The 20857-nt window shown below is 36.1% G+C and overlaps 1 protein-coding gene across 4 annotated transcripts in view; it reads right to left on the bottom strand.

The window, feature by feature from the left end:
• The window catches only part of CHD9 (chromodomain helicase DNA binding protein 9), a 274510-nt gene that overhangs the window by 156044 nt on the left and 97609 nt on the right, over window positions 1-20857 (bottom strand). For all 4 annotated transcript variants that reach the window (XM_025370142.1, XM_025370141.1, XM_025370138.1 and 1 more), the window contains one exon: window positions 17727-19341. In XM_025370142.1, coding sequence (XP_025225927.1) covers window positions 17727-19178 — 1452 coding nt within the window. In that variant the 5' untranslated portion in view covers window positions 19179-19341. Of the gene's footprint in view, window positions 1-17726; window positions 19342-20857 lie in introns of those variants that run through there.

The following is a 20857-nucleotide window of genomic DNA, read 5'->3' as shown; positions in this document are numbered from 1 at the left end:
TCCCCACATTCTAAGGTGACAGATGGTCGTATGGGCCCCAGAGTCCTGCTTCCTATCTTTGAATCCTTGCTTTGCCGCTATCTGTATGACTCCGAGCAAGCCATTTAACCATCCTATGCTTCATGTCCTTATCTGTAAAAACAGTAGATGATAAGATCTAACTCACAGAGTTATTGTGAAGATTAAATGAGAAAATATATGTAAAGCCATGAACTTGAGTATAACTGCTCAAAAGCAGTTATGGCTTTCTACAAATCTTCAAAGGAAAACTTTTCAGCTCATACTAAAGCTTTGAAAATGTACATTTGCCTTATTTTCTAGGAATCTAATCATGGTTATACACAATGATGTATCTATAAAGATGTTTATCATACTGTCAAAGAAGAATAAAGAAATATGACGTTTCCATATTATGAAACATTATGCAGTCATTCAAATGACGTATATCTTCCGATTAGGGCCAAAATGAAGTAATAGGGACCAGATTTATTCTCATGCTTGAAACAACTGAAAAACAAGGCAAAATACATGAAACAATAGTTTTTAGATATTGTACATCAGGCAGCCCAGGATAGCAAGGAGACAAGAGAACTAAGACCTACTACTGCCCCAGCTTACTGCAAACTGCAGAATAGAACAGGGAGTGCAGGTAAAATCTGGCAGGCTCCCTGAGTTGGAGAACTTGAAGCCAAGAACCCAAGGTAACTGGTTTATATGGCAAAGTTCCAGAGAGGAAAGAGTTCCACAGAGAAAGACCTCCAGAGATCTTCAGAGGGTGCCCTTTAAAGGTTCTAGATGAGTAGTGATCAGCAATTGTCTGTGAAAAGATTACCCTAAACCCAGAAAAAAATTAGCATGTTCCCATTAGCCACAGTAAAAAACTTTAACTGTCATCAGGTAGAGGATTCACAAGGCTATTGTGTCAGTAGGAGAGTAAAATTAGCCCTATACAAAAGATTGTGCTGATCCAGGCTAAAAAAGCTTAAAAGTGTATTTCAAAAGGACAAAATGATTTCCAAGTACTTAACTGCATCCCAGAACAAAACTCAAGAATATTTAGAGGAATGCAAAATTTCCCATTACTCAAGGTGAAATTCACATCTGGCATTTATTCAAACATTATCAGGCATGCAAAGGAGTTCAAAACAAGCCTGGGCAACAAAGTAAGACTGCATCTCTAGAAAAAACAAAACAAAATTTCTGGGCATGGTGGCACGTGCCTGTGGTCCAACTACTTGGGAGGCTGCTGTGGGAGAACTGCTTGTGCTCAGGACATTGAAGCTGCAAAGAGCCGTGATCGCGCCACTGCACTCCAACCTGGGTGACACAGTGAGGCTCTGTCTTAAAAATTAATTAATTAATACATAAATAGGTTAAAAGTACAAGGACAGAAAAAGATATACCATGTTAATATAAACATAAAACAGAAATGACTACATTAGTATCAGACAAAGTAGGTAACAGGGCAAAGAATACATGTAAAGCCATTAACAGAAGCCACAGAAACAAGTTTATATAAATGTAAACAAATGTAAAACACATAAAAGAAACAAGTCTAAATAAATGTAAAGAAATTTAAAACATACAAATTATGTACTCTGATTATAATGGAATTAAATTAGAAAGGTCTCTAAAAACAAATATAAATTAAATAACACATTTCCTTCCTTTTTGTTTTTTGAGACAGGGTTTCACTCCATCAACCAGGCTGGACTGCAATCTGTAGTGGCATGATCTTGGTTCACTGCAGCCTCAACATCCGGGGCTCAAGTGATCCTCTCACCTCAGCCACCTGACGAGCTGGGACTACAGGTGCATGCCACCAAACCCAGCTAACTTTTGTACTTTTTTGTAGAGACTGGGTTTTGCCATGTTGCCCAGGCTAAATAACACATTTCAAAATAATCCATGGGTCAAAGAAGAAATTAAAGGGGGAATTCAAAATTTAAAATAGGAATTCAAAACTGTCTTGAATAACTGAATAAAAACGAAACATAATACAAATCTGTGGGATGCAGTTAAAACAATACAATGGGAAATGTATAGCATCAAATGCCTATAACAGAATAAGAAGAAAGATCTTAATGATGTCAGCTTCCTCATAAAAAAAAAATTTAAGTAAATTAAACACAAAGTAAGCAAAAGACAGAAATAATGAAGACAGCAGAAATCAGTTAACTATAAAGCAGAAAAATGAGAAAAATCAATGAAATTCAATAAAATTGGTAAACCTATAGCCATACCTATTAGGAAAAAAAAGAAGACACTAATTACCATTATCAGAAATGAACATAATTAATTGTACAGATACTCAAAGGCTGGAAATGTTATGAAAAACATTATACTGATAAATTTAACAACTTGAATGAAATGAGAAAAATACCTTGAAAAGTACGAACTACCAAAAACTCACTCAAAAAGACACACATAACCTAAGGAGACCTATACCTATTAAAAAATAAATTTATAATTAAAAATATTCCCACCAAGAAAATTTCTGAATAGCTTCAATGGTGAACTGTACCAATATTTAAGAAAAACACAGAACTTCTACATGAAAACATAAGAGAAAATCTTCACTGACCTTAGGCAGGCATAGATTTCTTAAATACGAAACAAAACAATTTTATTTTTAAAAAGAAGTAATGAACTAGACTTCATCAAAATTAACAACTTTTGCCCTTCAAAACACGTTTTAAGAAAAAAAAAAAAAGGCAACCCACAGACTGGGAGAAAATGTATCTACAAAATATATATCTGACAACTAGAATATTACAACACAATAACAAGTCAAACAACCCAATTTTGTAAGTGGGCAAAAAATTTAAACAGGGACTTTACCAAAGGATATATATGGATAGCAATAAGCACATGAAAAAAAATGTTCAATATCATGAATCATTAAGGAAATATAAATTAAAACCACAATCAGATACCACTATCCACCTATCAGAATGGCTAAAGTTAAAAACACTGACCATATCAGATCAAGCACTGACAACGATGTGGAGCGAATGGAACTCTTAGACACTGTTAGAGGAAAGGTAAAATGGTACAATCTCTTTAGAAAAATATTTTCCTGGTTTCGTAAAAAGTTTAATATATACCTATTAAAAACCCAGCCATTGCCAGGTATTTACCCAATGGAAATAAAAATATATGTCTTCACAAGACTACACAAAAATTTTCATAGCATCTTCATTATAATAACCCCAAACTGGAAATCGTATCCATCATCAGTTGAATGAACAAATTGTAGTAGATCTATATAACGAAATATTATTCTAACAATAAAAGTGAATGAATTATTTTACTTGCAATGACTGGGTGAACCTCCAAATAACTGTGTTGAGTAAAAGAAGCCATACAAACTGTATATACTATTGAATCCATTTATATATAAATACCAGAAAATGGACATATAGTGACAGCAATCAGATCAGCGGTTGTCTGGGTGCGGGGAGGAGGAGATGGAAGGAAGAACTACAAAGAGGCAATAGGGAACTTTTGCGGGTAATGAGTATGTCCTGTATTTTCACTGTCATATTAATTTCACTGGTACATACATATGTCAAAATTTACCCAATTCTATACTTTAAATATGTTCTGTTTATTATATGTCAATTTTACCTCCCTAAAGCTGAAAATTTGATATAGAAAACAAATAGGTAAATGGTTATGAAGTATAAAACTAAAAGCATATATCCCCAAAACATAAAAAGTGATTATTTCTCATTGGTGGGATGAGGGGCTACTTTCCCGCTTTGTGTGTGTGTGCGTGGTTTTGTTTTGTTTTGAGATAGGGTCTCCCTCTGTCACCTGCAACCTCTGTCTCCTGGGCTCAAGCAATCCTCCAACTCAGCCTCCTGAGCAGCTGGGACTACAGGGCACATCACCATACTGGCTACATTTTTTGGTAGTTTTTGTAGAGACGGGGTTTTGCCATTTTGCCCAGGCTGGTCTTGAACGCCTCAGCTCAAGTGATCCACCTGCCTTGGCCTCCCAAAGTGCTAGTATTATAAGCATGAACCACTGTGTCTGGTCCTTTGTGCTTTCTAAACTGTTTTCTGAATACTTTCAGTGGACATGTATTACTTTTGTAGTTGTCATATGTCTATGTTTTCATACACGAGGCAGTCAATAGAAACTTCAACTAAATTGTTTTCATTAATAGATTAAAATATTACCAATCCTCAAAGGAGAAACACAAAAGTATAACTGATATTTTAGTATCTACCAACAATTATTACATAATTATCTGTGTCTATACTGCTGCCTTAATACACATTATTTTAGAGGTTCATGCATTGGGACTACCTTTTTGTTACGCATATTTGTTATATGGGCCTTCCTTCCTTCATGAGTTGCAAAAAAAGCAGAATGCCTAACACAGTGTATTATTTATGATAAGTGTTCCAAAAATTTTCTGAATTCATCTATAATATCTTATTCACAAAGCTGTCTTAAAATATCAGTGCTTAGCACATAGTATGTTCTCAAAAATTTGTATCCAACTTAAAAAAACTTAAACCCTTTTGTTCAGTATCAGTTTAACTTAAATAAAATACTAAGGGCTAAACAAAATCAGAGATGTTGACAAAGCACTTGTGAAATTCAATCAGAATTTCTGGAAACTTGTGGTTAACAAGCTTCCAACATACATACACACACACACACACACGAAATTACAAAATACTAGTACTCCAAGATGCATTTTACAAGGTCAATCAAAAAGCAAATGAGCTTCTTGAAGAAATGGCTCATTCTAGGTCTAAGGCAGGGTAATTACAAAGTTCTTGCACCAGAAATACTTAGAGATCAATGAGCATCTGTTAAAAGAGCATACAGTTGGCTTGATACGGCTTCTTCTGGCCAAATATTCAAAAAGAATAATGATGGCAATCGGTTTTAACATTGATTTTTAACACACGATTTTTATAACACATTTTTTATAAACACATTTTTATAACATATAGCACACTGATTTTAATGCACTGATTTTTACAACTAATTTTTTTAAAAATCCATGAATCTAACTCTTTTATATAAAAATCCCCGCAATTAATTACAAAGGTGAAAAGATACCTATACTGAGAAAACCAAGCATCACCAATAATGGGACAAACTAACATCGTGTGTCTTAATGTGATCCAATAGATACCATCTACACAGCATTCTCACAAACACAAAAAAAATTGCTTAACCTGAATTATGAATAACCAAACAAATACAGACAACTGGCTTCTACCTGTACTTTAAAAAAATGTCATGTTAGGATGGAACAACAGAAAGCACAGGGAAAACTTGTATTAGGTTAAAGGAGATTAAAGAGACATAACAACTAAATGCAATGCCTGACCCTTGATTGGATCCTGAAATTTAAACCAAATATCTCTCTAAAGAATATTATTGAGATAAGTTAAAAATTTTGAATTTGGACTATATAGTATATAATGTTATTTTATGTTAGATTTCTTGGTTGTAGTAAAAGTATTATATTCAGGGAGGCGAATGTTCCCGTTCGAAGGGGAGTCATATTAAAACATTTAGGGGCAACGTCTCCATGATGTCTGCAACTTACTGTCAAATGGTTCAGCCAACGAAAAATTAGAAATAAAAACAGTGAGAGAAAGCAAATGTGGCAAAATAATTAACAATTAGTGAATATATGTAAAGGGTACTATTCTTTCACCTTTCTGGTAAGTTGAAATTTTTTCAAAATGAAAGGTTAGAAAAAATGAGACTTTCAATACAGGTATTTTAAAGTAATTCATAATATTGACATTTCTAATATTGTTGAAGCTGACTTGGAGCTTCCTTTTTTCTTGTAACGTAACAAAAATACCAGTTGAGATCTAGCCTTAAAGCCCTCTCTAGCCAGGAGCCATGGCTCATGCTTGTAATTCCAGTGCTTTGGGAGATCAAGGTGGGAGGGCTGCTTGAGGCCAGGAGTTCAAGACTGTCCTGGACAGCATAGCGAGATCCAACTCTACCAAAAAATTTTATTTTATTTATTTATGTGTTTTGAGACAGGGTCTCATCTGTCACTCAGGTTGGAGTGCAGGGCATAGTATCAGATCACTGTGGCTTTGACCTCCTATCCTCAAGCGATCCTTCCACCTCAGCCTCCTGAGTAACTGGGACTACAGGCATGCACCAAAACACCCAGCTAATTTTCTATTTTTAGTAGAGACAGGGTTTCACCATGAGGCCCAGGCTGGTTTCAAACTCTTGAGCTCAAGTGACCTGTCCATTTCAGCCTCCCAAAGTGCTGGTGCTCCCAAAGCACCATGCCTAGTGGCTCACAGCTATAATTCAAAAATGTTTAAATTAGCCAGGCATGGTGGCCCATGCCTGCAGTTCTAGCTACTCAGGAGGCTGAAGTGGGAAGATCTCTTGAAGCCAGGAGTCCAAGGCTACAGTGAGCTGTGATTGCACCACTGTACTCCAGTATGGGTAACAGAGCCAGACCCTATCTGCCCCTCTACCTCGAAAAATAGTCTCTTTATATTTGTACTTTTAGTACTTAGCACAATACCTGATAGATTGGTACAAAATAATTGCAGTTTTTGCCACTGAAAGTTTTGCACCAACCTAATACATAACAGGTGCTCTATGAAAGTTTGTTGTTTTTGCTGCTGTAAGTGAAAAGCAGTTAGGTACCACAGAATGCATAATAAATTTAGAGCCAAGTTTCTACTAAACCATTAGTAGCTATCTTATATTAGGTCACTTTCCCTCTCAACACCTCAAATACTTCATTTGTAAATTCTGTAAAATAATACCAACTTGTATATTAATCTATCTATCTATCTATATATATCCCAATGTACTACTAAAAAACTCAATGTGAGTAAAATCACTTTTAAAAATATTGTGCAGGCTGGGTGCGATGGTTCATGTTTGTAATCTCAGCACTTTGGGAGGCCAAGGCAGGCGGATCACCTTAGGTCAGGAGTTTAAGACCAGCCCAACCAACAAGGTGAAACCCCGTTTCTATTAAAAATACAAAAATTAGCTGGGCGTGGTGGTAGGCACCTGTAGTCCCAGCTACTTGGGAAGCTGAGACAGGAGAATTGCTTGAACCCAGGAGGCAGAGGTTGCAATGAGCCGAGATCGCGACACTGCACTCCAGCCTAGGTGACGGAGCGAGACCCCATCTCAAAAAAAAAAAAAAACAGTAATAAAGCATATGTTATTATTATTTCTATTTCTAATTCTACTCAATGTTTCCTGTATTATTTTTAAAAATTACTTCCAAAATCTTACTTTCACTTAATGTAATTAGGAGAAAAAAATCCTAGGAAATTTATCTTACAATATAATCTTCTAAGAATATCTAAGTGACCAATAATCCTTTTTTTGACAAAAAAACTCATAAAAGTTGAATCCCAGAGCACATTTTTGTAAGAGTTTTGCAATAATTTGTAATAAATTTAGGTAGAGTAGAAGCTAAAAAGAGAAGGGTTCACTTTCTTGACACTGTCATTTACAAAAGCAATTGGACTTTAGACAGCTATATATGATATGTATATATGATACACATTATATTATGTATATAATATGTATTTCAAGAATCAAATAATTACAGATTTTTAAATGCCATGAAACAAAGAGCTAAGCTAGAAACTTAGAGGAACACCTTCTTTAAGAAGAATGAAAATTAATTTTTTGTTTGTAAATCACTCATTACAAATCACTAAGCTAGAGGGCTAAGAGAAAGCGCTAGAAACCACTTTCAACTGAAAATGAATCAGAAATGAAAAGAGAACATCTCTGAAATTATAATATAGAACAATAGGAAAGTAGGACAATTTTCTCTTAATCATCTCTGCAACCTCAGTGCCTGGCATAGTTTCTTACAAATGGCAGACATCTAGTAAATACTGAACAAATAGAAGTGCTAAAAAGGCAACATTTCTAAAACACAGATGTTATTTAAAATTCAGTCATTCACATGTGTATACAATTTATACCTACATTTGACAAAGTACAGTAAGTTACATTTTTAAACACTAAACACAGAGATAAAAAATTTAGACATTAAAATTGACACATACAAAACTAAAAATTACTTCTTAATAATCAAAGACAATCAGGTACAACTGTATTTTATAATATGGTCTATTAAATATGTATCTGTCCATAGTGTGGGTACTGCTGTCATTTCTGACCACCTTTGAACACTACACAGTTTGATCTATGAAAGGAACATGCTAACTCATTATATGACAGCAAGCAAGTCATGATCTTTCTAACCTTGTTTATTCTTTGCATATGAGGATAGAGTAAAACCATGTCCAGGTCAAAAATTCTATGAATCCATGAAATGGTCAATGTAAACCTGTATTGTTTTCAGGTATACAAACACATACTTATGTAGGAAAAACAGCTCTCAAAGATTATCCTCTTTCCATAATTTGTCAGGTATTCCTTGCATAGTAAATGTGCAAGGTATTTGCATAGGTGACGAAAACAAATGAGCAGATCTTATTTAACAAGAAACTGCAGTCCAAGCTTCCTAACTATATCCAAACCATATTGTATTAAAACATTTCCTTAATTTAAAATCATTTCAGTCCAATTACCCAAATAGAGAAACCTTGTCATCCATACTTAAAGTATTTCAAAATAGCTTTGTATTAATGTTACAATAATAGGAACAAATTTGATGACTCTGTAGGTCCTAACAAATTATCTTAAATTTCATATATCAATAATGATAAATAAGTGACTGAGTAGCCCTAAGGTATCCGGGAATGTACCTCCTAAACACAATTAAACACAACAAAATTTTGTGAGACCTATTTTGAAGTTTGGCTTCGGTCTCACATTCTTCATATACTGCACTAATCCACAAATTTCTCACCAACAGCTGGGTTTTCCACTCCTGGAATTTACTTTCTGTTCACCTCTTACCCTTAAGTATGCATGCTAGAGGTCAATAGCCTTAAAGCTAATGTTAACAACTGGAATTTCTGTTACTCTGATTCCTGACAGGCAGTACAAAGCTTAACTCTTCTACAGTATACTACATAGTTTAATAACTAGGATGTATTTCAGAACTAGCTAATATTCTATAATTTCCCAGATAAAAGAGAACATTTTAATACAGAAGATCTGACAGAAATAAAAAAACCAAGAACTAGTCCATTTTAAGTGAAAAAATAACTGAAAGAAATTCCTAGACAGAATTTCTATTTTATGCTTTGGCTTAGTCAGACAATTAGGAATTTTGAAACTTTTATAAGTAATACTATGCCAAATGCATAAAGATTTAAACAAATTCTGAAAAATAGAGGGATGGTACCTTATAAAAGTTTTAGTTATTCAAGAAGACAATCTAAATATCTTATAAGTCATTTTTCTTCTTTTTGCTTAGGGTAAAAGTAGAGTGACAAGTTTTTAAATTGTGCATATAGCTGATGCTTTTTTGACTTAGGAAAAGGTACCATTTTTAAAAATAGCATGCCATAACTAAAGTACCTTAGGAAAAAAAACCAGCAAATAGCTTGGGCGTGAGCAAACTACACCAAATTCTTCGCTTTAGTTTTATATAGGTTTTCTTCTCTTTCATAACTAATATATATAAAATTAACTGTTTCTGCTTAAGATGATTTTCAAATATCTAATGTATTTCAATCGAGTCTTATTTAAGTTAGGGTAATTCTTGGAGGTATTAAGAATAACTGTCAAAAATGTAAACATATGAGGCCTCCCTTTAAAATTATCTTCATCGTGTTCTAACAGAGCATTCTACCACCACCACCATTACCTTCTCGGGGGGTGGGGGGCGGAATGAAAAGATCCATGTAATTAAAGTTTTTGAGTCTTGCTAAAATATATTCCAACTATCTGGAAAATTTATTCATCTATAACAAACAGTTTCCTGACATAACTGGATAGTGGAGGTCTTGTCATGTGTGTTTACCTTTCTTCATCTTTTGTAATTGCCACTCAGGAGTTAAATAGGCAATATGAATGTTATGTCCTATAATGAAATCTAAAATTACCACCATAGAATCTTAAGAGCTGAAATAACCTTCCAATTTAGTCCATTTTTCACCTGCTACAGAAATTCTTTCTGTGACATATCTAAGCTATTCTATCTCCCTGCTTTCAGTGAAGAGCTTTATTTCAAACTTCTTCCTTAAATTAAATGACAATCTGCTTTTCTGAGACTTCCCTTACAAGGCCTAATAATGACCTCTAAAGTCCTTCAAAATATTTGAAGACAATTATTGGATTTACCTTTAGGGCATGTGTTGCTATCGTCTTACACATAATCTTATAAAAAATGTCAGAACATGGCTGGGAGTGGTGGCTCGTCCCTGTAATCCCAGTACTTTGGGAGGCCGAGGCGGGCAGATCACTTGAGGCCACAAGTTCGAGACCAACCTGGGCAACATGGCAAAACCCCATCTCTACTGAAAATACAAAAAAGTAGCCAGATGTGGTGGGACATGACTGTAATCCCAGCTACCTGGGAGGCTGAGACACAAGAATCGCTTAAACCTGGGAGGTAGAGGTTGCAACGAGCTGAGATTGCGCCACTGCATTCCAGGCTGGGCGACGGAGCGAGACTCTGTCTCAAAACAAAACAAAACACCCCAAAAAATCCAAAAAACAAGGAACACTTTTTAGGTTTTGCTGTTGTTGTTGTTTGTTTTTTGAGACGGGGTCTTGCTCTATCACCCCGCCTGAAGTGCAGTGGCACGATCCTGGCTCACGGCAGCCTCAACCTCCTGGGCTCAAGTGATCCTCCTGCCTCAGCCTCCTGAGTAGCTAGGACTACAGGTACACACCATCACTCCCAGCTAATTAAAAAAATATATATTTGTACAGTCGGGATCTCACTATGGTTTCTCAGGCTGGTCTTGAATTCCTGACTTCAAGTGATCCTCTTGCCTCCATCTCTCAAAGTGCTGGGATTACAGGTGTGAGCCACCATGCCTAGCCTAGTTGAGTTTTTTTGTTTTCTTTTGGCATTGGCTTTTCCTCTGCTAATAGATAAACTATTGTGAATATAGCCAGAAAACATGAGAGGCATGATCTTTGCCACTTAAAGATTCTAAAGCCAGTTTTTTCCTTAATAAATTAATTTTTCAATCGCAGAAGAGGGAAGAAATCAGGTAGTATATTATTGTTAAATATGACAATGTATTAATACGCTTTGAAGTGAAGTGAAAGTCGTTAAGACCGGAAATAATGGAGTCAAATTGGGTTTGAATCCAGTATGGCCATTTACTGGCTGTGTGACTTGGGGTTTATTACTCAATTTCTCTGTATCTCTGTTTCCAACCATGTAAATTGAAGGAAAAAAATCATACCCAAATAAAAGGATGGTTGTGATGGATCAATGTGATAACATATGTTAAGTATTCAGAACAGTGCTTGGCACAATGTAAATGCTCTATGTCTTACCTATTATAATTTTTTATTACTATGCTTCTACTTTAAATTCAATTATTACCGTAACATATACAATAACAATATGAAGATATTTTAATCACCTTGATTAAGATTTTTCCAGATCTCAGTAATAACCTTACTTTTATATGGAACTTTAGCAACATTACAATGATTGCTAAACCATTACAAATTATTCAGTCACTCAAAACCATTTTTAGAAAAATACTTAATGCCATGAAAAATGTATGCAACATATTAACTGGAAGGTTAAAAAGCAATTTGCCAGAAAGTGTGAACTATATGATCTCAATTTTGTTTCTTAAAAATTCAAAAATATCAGCTGGTGCGGTGGCTCACACCTGTAATCCCAGCACTTTGGGAGGCTGAGGCTGGTGGATCACCTGAGGTCGGTAGTTAGAGACCAGCCTGACCAACACAGAGAAACCTCGTCTCTACTAAAAATACAAAATTAGCTGGGCGTGGTGGCGCATGCCTGTAATCCCAGCTATCTGGGAGGCTGAGGCAGGAGCACTGCTTGAAACTGGGAGGTGGAGGCCATTGCACTCTAGCCTGGGCAACAAAAACGAAACACCGTCTCAACAAAAAATAAAAAATAAAAAATATGTATATGAGAAATGGGAAAAGGACAAACCAGAGATCTCACTGGAATCTTATATAACACAACAGCAACAGTGATTATCTTTTGGTAATAATATTACAAATGACTTATTCTTTACATTGTTTTTGATATGGACCAATTTTTTTTATGATACCCATTTATTAAATTTGTCAGGCACCTTGGTAGGCTGAGGTGGGAGGACTGCTGGAGACCAGAAGTTTGAGTCCAGCCTGGGCAATAAAGTGAGACCTTGCCTCCACAAAAAATAAAAAAATTTAGATAGGCTTGGTGGCTCACTACAGGGGAGGCTCAGGTAGGAGGACTGCTTGAGTCCAGGAGATAGAGGCTGCAATGAGCCATGATCACACCCTACTGCACTCCAGTCTGAGTGACAGAGACCCTGTCTCCCACCACAAAAAAAAAAAAAAAAAAAAAAAAAAAAGCCTTCTATGGGCTGCTCAAACCTATCTTTTAAAAGTTTTTTTTTTAAGTTTATAAGTAATGTAAATTTCTCTACCTTCAGGAAAAGAAATAATAATTCAAGGTAATAAAGTACAAAATCTATCAAAATACAAAAGGCAACAAAACATTACGTATGAGTACATCTTAAAATTCTATTTCCTGTTTTGAATGCCAGTTCTGCCATCCCTCATAACATGTTTCACTTACACAGAACTTTTACACTAAACATACAAACATTGAGAGATCACAGTGCTCCATGTTATTCCCACTTCTCAAATAAGACAAAAACTAATGATTCTGTTATAAAGACAGCAGAAAATATTTGTCATGAGAGCAATAAAAAGTTCAGAGTATTAGTCTCTCAAAATTCCTTTGCTCCAAATATCAAGAGATGATAAATAAGCTAGTATTTTCCCTATGTTATGTCTTGTACATACTTATATTTGGAAACACTTGCTATGGCTTCTCACTTTTTTTCTTTTTTTCTTCCTCCTCCCGACAACCCCACTATTCTCTATCTCCCTCTGGCCTCTCCTCCCACTATGTCCTGGCTCTTCTCTCTTTTCTAAGCAGTAACATTCTAAAGTCCAATCAGCAATATTCACTGTTGTTAACAACTGCCATAGACTTTAGGGTACGCTGAGAAATTTGAAGTGATACCTACAATCACCCTGCTACAGTTGGGAAATTTAAAAAAGCAAGGCTGGGTCAGGCACAGTGGCTCATAACTGTAACCCCAGCGTTTAGGGAGGCTAAGGTGGATCACCTGAGCTCAGGAGTTTCAGACCAGCCTGGCCAACATGGCAAAACCCCATCTTTACAAAAACATACAGACATTAGTGGGGCATGGTGGTGTGTGCCTGTGGTGCCAGCTGCTTGGGAAGCTGAGGTGGGAGGATTGCTTAAGCCCAGGAGGCAGAGGTTGCAGTAAGCTGAGATCTACCACTGTACTCCAACCAGGGTGACAGAGTGAGACCATCTCAAAAAAAAAAAAAAGAAAAAAAAGAAAAAAGCAAGGCTTAGAAATATTCTTTAAATATTCAACATTCTCACTAAAGCTTTCTAGAATTCTAAATAGAGTGTCATCCATGGTTTTTTAAACAGTAGATTAAAGAATGTCTTGTTTTGGCTCTAACAAAATGTACCTCAAAATTATTTTTCATAAACTAAAAAATTATGCCACTTCATTATGTTTAAATCTGTTAACTTCTATACACATGTAGTGATGTTAATTTAGTCTAAAATGAAATTACTACAATTAAGAAAGTTAAAGAAGCCCAATAAAGAATCCAGAAAAAAACTTATTTCCATAGAACCTGTGGAGGCATCATAACAACATAAGAACTCCTTATTAATCATAACTATACAGAACATGCCAAAAATTATATAGGCAAAAAAGTCTATGCTCTGTCAAAATCTGTCATAAATTCCACATATTAATTAATTTGCATTTCACATATTTAGGATGTGTGATCTATAATTCAGTACATATAAAACTGATATGCAACATATAATAATAATCATAAGAATCCTCTCTACCAATCCATCTCTCTTTTTCACTCTTACAATCAACAAATACCAAATATCACTGTTTAAGAAGTAATAGGAAACTTGAAAACAGAGTCTTTTTTTTTTCCTTTCTTTTTGAGACAGGGTCTCACTATTACCCAGGCTGGTGAGTGGAGCAACACAATCACAGCTCACTGCAACCTCAAACTCCTGGGCTTAAGTCATCCTCCTGTCTCACCCACCCAAAGTGTTGGATTTCCAGGCGTAAACCATGCCACCTGGTTGAGACAGACTTTCTTTTCTTTTTTTGTTTTGAGATGGAGTCTCGCTCTGTTGCCCAGGCTGGAATGCAATGGCGCGATCTCGGCTCATCACAACCTCAGACTTCCGGGTTCAAGCGATTCTCCTGCCTCAGCGTCCCAAGTAGCTGGAATTATAGTCATGCGCCACCACGCCCAGCTAATTTTTGTATTTTTAGTAGAGATGGGGTTTCGCCATGTTGGCCAGGCTGGTCTCGAACTCCTGACCTCAGGTGATCTGCCCACTTTGGCCTCCCAAAGTTCTGGGATTACAGGCATGAGCCACTGTGTCCGGCCGAGAATAGACTTTCAATAAATGAAAAAAGTATTCCAAACAAACTGCCCTTTATCAGTTTTTGGACATGTGAAAAAAAGAACAAGTTAACAAAACAAAACAAAAAAACTGAAACAAAAACTGAGTGACTTAAAATCGTATTATCAGTGTAGAATAAGATGATTTATGAAAGGTTGGTTAAGGTAGGTCTGAAAATAACTTCTCTCAGATGGAGTGCTCTCTATCTACATGCTAGCATTAGAGACTGCTTTAGTTATTTATAATTACCCTCCATTCACTCCATATTTATTAAAAGGAGTCCTTACTACTTTTAAAGCCTGGGAAACATGTTTAGAAATGCATTAATTAAAAAACAAAACAAAAACAACAAAATCTGAATCAAAATGATAACATGTCTTAGAAGAATAAAATGTTTAAAAATAAATCAATAAGCTCTCATAATTTCAAGTATACACTGGACAAAAATGATTGGTCAAACTAGTCAGAAACCTACATACAAAGTAGATAGATGCACCTAAGTTCAACCAGTGGAGAGTTTTCTCAGGGTCCTTCTGAGATGCTTGATCTTCTTCCAGTAGAGGGAGCAAAATCACAATACTCAACTCATGTCACAAAAAGAGGGGGAGATGGAGGGTTTATAAATGTCTTTTAAATATTTCTACATCTTCCTAGACATTTCAAAAAATGTGCTGAAATATCGTTCTGAAATAGAACTAAAGTGGCCGCGCGCAGTGGCTCACACCTGTAATGCCAGTACTTTGGGAGGTCGAGGCGAGTGGATCACCTGAGGTCAGGAGTTCAAGACTAGAGATCAGCCTGGCCAACATGCTGAAACCCCATCTCTACTAAAAATACAAAAATTAGCTGGGCGGAGAGGCACACGCCTGTAATCACAGCTACTCAGGAGGCCGAGGGAGGAGAATCACTTGAACCTGGGAGGCAGACGTTGCAGTGAGAGGAAATTGTGTCAGTACACTCTAGCCTGGGAAACAGAGTGAGACTCCTTCTCAAGAAAGGAAAAAAGAAATAGAACTAAAGTCAACCCAATGGGAAAGACATAGATTTTATCTTTTTCAAATACTTCAAGGCTTTAAAATGAAAAATGGATCCCTAAATATTTAATTTCAAGAACTTTGGTACATTTCATTGTCCACTGAGTATCACAGGTAACCAAGGTATTGAAGCATTTTATGAATCCTTAATTTAACAAGAGAATTTTTAAAAACATAAAATATTACATTAATTTCTTATTATAAAAGTAATATATTCACGATAAAATTGTAGAAAGTAAGGGAAAGAAAGGTGTAATTGCACTAACTAAATCTATTTTCTTCTGGTATTTTTTCACATGCAAATTTTTTTTCTCAGAGACAGGGTCTGATTCTAACGCCTAGACTGGCAGTGGTGTGATCATGGCTTACCTCGGCCTGGAACTCCTGGGTTTGAGCTATCTATCTGCTCACCTCAGCCTCTTGAGTAGCTGGGACTACAGGAGTGCACCATCATACCTGGCTAATTTTTTTAAAATATATTTATTGTAGAGATAGAGTATCGTTACATTGCCCAGGCTGGTCTGGAATTCCTGGCCTCAAGCAATCCTGTCACCTCAGTCTCCCAAAGTGCTGGGATTACAGGCATAAGCTAACATACCTGGCCCATATACATATTTTCATACTACTATGAAAAAAGTATAATTAATAAAAACACTTAAGACTGGGCAGAGTGTCTCACGCCTATAATCCCAGCACTTTGGGAGGCCGAGGAGAGTGGATTGGTTGAGCACAGGAGCTCAAGATTAGCCTGGGCAACATGGCAAGACCACAACTTTACAAAACAATACAAAAAAATAGCCAGGCATGGTGGCACGTGCCTACAGTCCCAGCTACCCCGGAGGCTGAGGCCAGAGGATCACCTGAGCCCAGGGAGGTTGAGGCTGCAGTAAGCCCTGATAGTGCCACTGCACTTCAATCTGAGTGATAGAATGAGACCCTGTCTCAAAAGAAACCCCCCCCCAAAAAAAAAAATTTATTTCTTACTATATGCTAGGCATAGTCTAAGCATGTGTACCTGTTATAAATCTATTAATCCTTTCCAAAGCCCTATTAGCTGGATCCTACTATTATTTCACACTTTAAAGATGAGGAAAAAGAGACACACAGAAATTATCTAAGTCAGAGTCACCCAACTAGTAAGTAACGGGACCCATGATTCTAAATCAGGTAGTCTGGTACCAGAGGCCACACTCTTAACCTTGCTTTACTGGATCTTAATTTTGAATTATGCTCTTTTCTCCATCATTAACATACTCTCAATGTTAGTGTTCAAAATCTTTTTAGTGCCTATGGTCTATCATGATTACAACAATGAGTTATTGCTTTTTTCAGCTGTTCCTTGTAAGTATATTAAGATAAATATCTTTGGGTATATACTTCTGCTATGTTTGGGTTATTAAAATGGAGAATTTTTATACTCTTTAATCTAGTACCAAATTGCTTTTCAAAATATTTGCATCAGTTAACAAAGCCATGTAGGTACTAATTTCACCATAAATTTGCCAGCATTAAGCATTAATATTTAAAATATTTTTCTAATAGGTAAAAATAAAACCATTCTAAATTGAATTATTATTAAAGCTGCATATTATTCGGGTTTTGTTTATAATTTAATTTCCTTTTTGTGAATTTCAGCTATATGCTTTATCTAGTTATCAACTGAGATGTTAAAAGTTTGCTAATCAATTTATAAAGCTTTTTATAGGAATATTAACTCAATGTTGATTGTATTTGCAATAAAATTTTCCCAGTCTGGTTTTTCCCTTTTAATTATGATTATTAAGTTGTTTTTGATAAAATAACTTTCTCTCAAAGGTATTCATAAACATCACAAAAGAAGTCTTAACACCTTACAATTTTCTAAATATAGAAGTTAATCTATTGCTTTAAGCATATCAGTGAATCACTTTCAATATAAGACTTGTAAAACAATATAAACCTATATCAAAATATGTATGTTCACTTAATGGAATTACTAAGTTTGAGAAATCCTGACTGTGTCTCATATAAAATTAACCCAATGACTAACAGTCCACCCTACCCCCAAATCTCCAAAATAAAAGCAAAGAGCTACATACCTGTCGCTGTAAACATAGGTGATTTCTGTCATGTAAATGCTGATGATTAGAAAATGATGAATGCCAACTCCGAGCCTGACTTTGCAACTGAGTCTGAGCCATATCAGAAGGCCGTGTTACAAGATGCGAAGTAAACTGCCGATCAAGGTCATGATCTAAAATGTGACTTGAATTATCTTGCCCGAATGTTGACTCATCAAAGTGAGGAAGAAGTCCCTCCTGAAGGAGGTCCTCGGGGTCAAGTCCTGTGAATGGCTCAGTTTGAGATTCCACTTGATGAAGTAAATTCTCTTCTAAAGATGAAAAGCCATTAGTCTCTACATGATCATTGAAATGGCCCATTTGAGTTCCTGAGTCAACAGGATCTGGGAAGTTCATGTGCACAGGAGATAATTTTGAATTGCTATAATTACCCTGAGGATGTGACGAATGCAATATTTGGAAATTATTTGAATTCAATGATGTATTGGGGTTTAGGATATGCTGAGTAGATTCTTGCTTGATTCCTCTATGAGGTGAAAAGGAATTACTTCCAGTAAAATCAGATAAAGTCTGATTTGTATGATTAGGTGCAAGAACTGCAGAGGACTGAAGTAGACTGTTTGGTGATATATGATTACTGGAAAAGGAATAATGTGAAGAAAATTGCTGTGAATTGCTGACAGAACAAGAAGTCATATTTGGGGAAGGTCCATTAAAATTTCCTTCTTGATGATTGCTACACTTGTGGAAGTGTGCTGAAGGATTCGATGTTTGAGAAAATTGCTGCATTGAAATAGACTGTTGTGAATTAGATGCATTAGTCATTTGTGGTGGGTGGTTAACGTTGACTCTATGTGGACCAGAAACATTCATAAAATTTTTAGACTGGCTAAGAGAATTCTGCCCTGGGTTGAGATTATTTCTGTTTTGTTGTGAGCGTAGTGAAGTGCACTGTGTTTGTTGTTCGTTGGCCTGAAATAAGGCAAAGTCATGGTGCGCCACAAAGCTTTTATTTTGATGCATAGAGTGTGAATGTCCTTGTTGGTGAAAAGGAGATCCATTTTGACTTGAAATGCTAGTAGATGTCTGATGGCCCCACATTGGACTGCCATCTGATACATCTGGAAACAAACCATTGGGTTGGTTTTGGGGGTGGATTGGAGAACAATTAAACTGAGAGTGTGGAGATAATACATGTTCAGCTGGGCTACCAAAAGATTGATTAACGTGGTGAAATTTTATTGAATCAAATTGATTTAACTGTTCAAAATCAGTCATCTTCTGATGTGCTGGAGTACTTTGAACATGGTTCAGTGAATCTATGTGCAACGGTTCAAATTCTGCACCCAAATTCAATTCATCAACTAGTGAAACAGGTCCTGGTTGTACAAATGCATCATCCGACAAGCCTTCTAAGGTCTCACCGAAAAGATTGGCATCATCAAAAAAGTCCATCATTGGATCTGTCATCTTGAAAATTCTGTAACAATCCAGTTGTTCACTCCAAGTGGAGTATATTCAGCTTCTCTATAGTAGATATTATTGGATCATTTCTGAAGGTCATCAACTAATCCAAAACAGATCAATATTCATTATTGCTCTAAATAATGACATGTCATGAAGTGTCAAAATCCTAGAAAAAAAGGAACACAAACAATAAAGAGAAATTAAGTACTGATACATGCTACAACATAGATGAACTCTGAAAACATTATGCTAAGTGAAAGAGGTCAGTGACAAAAAACCACATATTATATGATTCGATTTATATAAAATGTCAAAAGTAGGCAAGTATATATATAGAGAAAATAGATTAGTGGTCACCTAGAGCTGGTGGCATGGTGGGTGGATAGAAGGACTGGTGATTGGTGAGTGTTAGCTACAGGTTATGGGATTTCTTTTGCGGGTAATGAAAATGCTCTAAAATTGGTTCCATGGTAATGGATAAACAACTCTTGAGTATGCCAAAAGCCACTAAATATACATTTTAGATGAATGAATTGTATGGTATCTGAATTATATCTCAGTAAAGCTACTTTAAGAATAAAAATTATATAAGTAAAATTATTTTGAAACTTCTAATTTTCTGTTATATCTTTTAGATAAGGAGGATCACTTGAGCCCAGGAGTTTGAGACCAGCCTGGGCAACAAGTGTGACATCCATCTCAAAAAAAATTTTTAAAACTACTCGGCCATGGTGGTGTGTACCTGTATTCTCAGCTACCTGGGAGGCTGAGGTGGGAGGACTGCTTGCGCCTGAGAGGCTGAGGCTTCAGTGAGCCATAATTGTGCCACTGCACTCCAGCTTAGGCAACAGAGTGAGACACTGTCTCAAACAAAACAAAACAAAACAAAAAAACAACTGATTTTATTCAACCTAATTACCAACTAATTTTACTTGGCAAGTATTTGCAAGGTAGATCTTTCTGAGAAAAAATTAAGTAGGTGAAGTTACTTTGGATGATTTAAGTTACAGTGGAAGTCTGTGTCTTCTCAAAGAAAATATTTTATCTATCCAATACAACTTTGAAACTTAAGACAATGTTAAAATAAGCTAGTAATGTAAAAAGTATGCTCTGGAAAAATTTTAAAATAAATAAGAACTCTAGAGTAGACATATTTTTAAATGACTCAAGAAAAAAATCTTTTTTTTTTTTGGAGAAGGGGTAAGCTATAGCAATCATTTTAATCAATCAAAATTTAAAACTTCAAAATTTAACTGAAATGATGTTTACTGACTCTGTCACAAATGATAACTCTAGAACACGGGTCCCGAAACCCCAGGCTGCAGATGGAATGGGTGCGCGGCCTGTTAGAAACCAGGCTGCACAGCAGGAGGTGAGCAGCAGGTTGGCTAGAATTACTGCCCGAGCTCCGCCTCCTGTCACATCAGCGGCAGCATTAGATTCTCATAGCAGCGTGAGCCCTATCGTGAACTGCACACGTAAGCGATCTAGGTTGTGCTCCCTTATGAGAATCTAATTAATGCCTGAGGTGGAACAGTCTCATCCTGAAATCATCTCCCTCCATCCACCCCGCCACTTCCCCACCCCCATCCACGAAACCGGTCCCTGGTGCCAAAAAGGTTGAGGACCGCTTCTCTAGAAGATGCATAGTATCATCCACAAAGCTCCTTATTATTAGGGAC

This window comes from Theropithecus gelada, chromosome 20 (genome assembly GCF_003255815.1).
Source record: "Theropithecus gelada isolate Dixy chromosome 20, Tgel_1.0, whole genome shotgun sequence".
In the NCBI taxonomy this organism is placed as follows: domain Eukaryota; kingdom Metazoa; phylum Chordata; class Mammalia; order Primates; family Cercopithecidae; genus Theropithecus; species Theropithecus gelada.
Note: the sequence above shows the minus strand (reverse complement) of the source record. Positions and strands in the feature narration are given on the sequence as shown.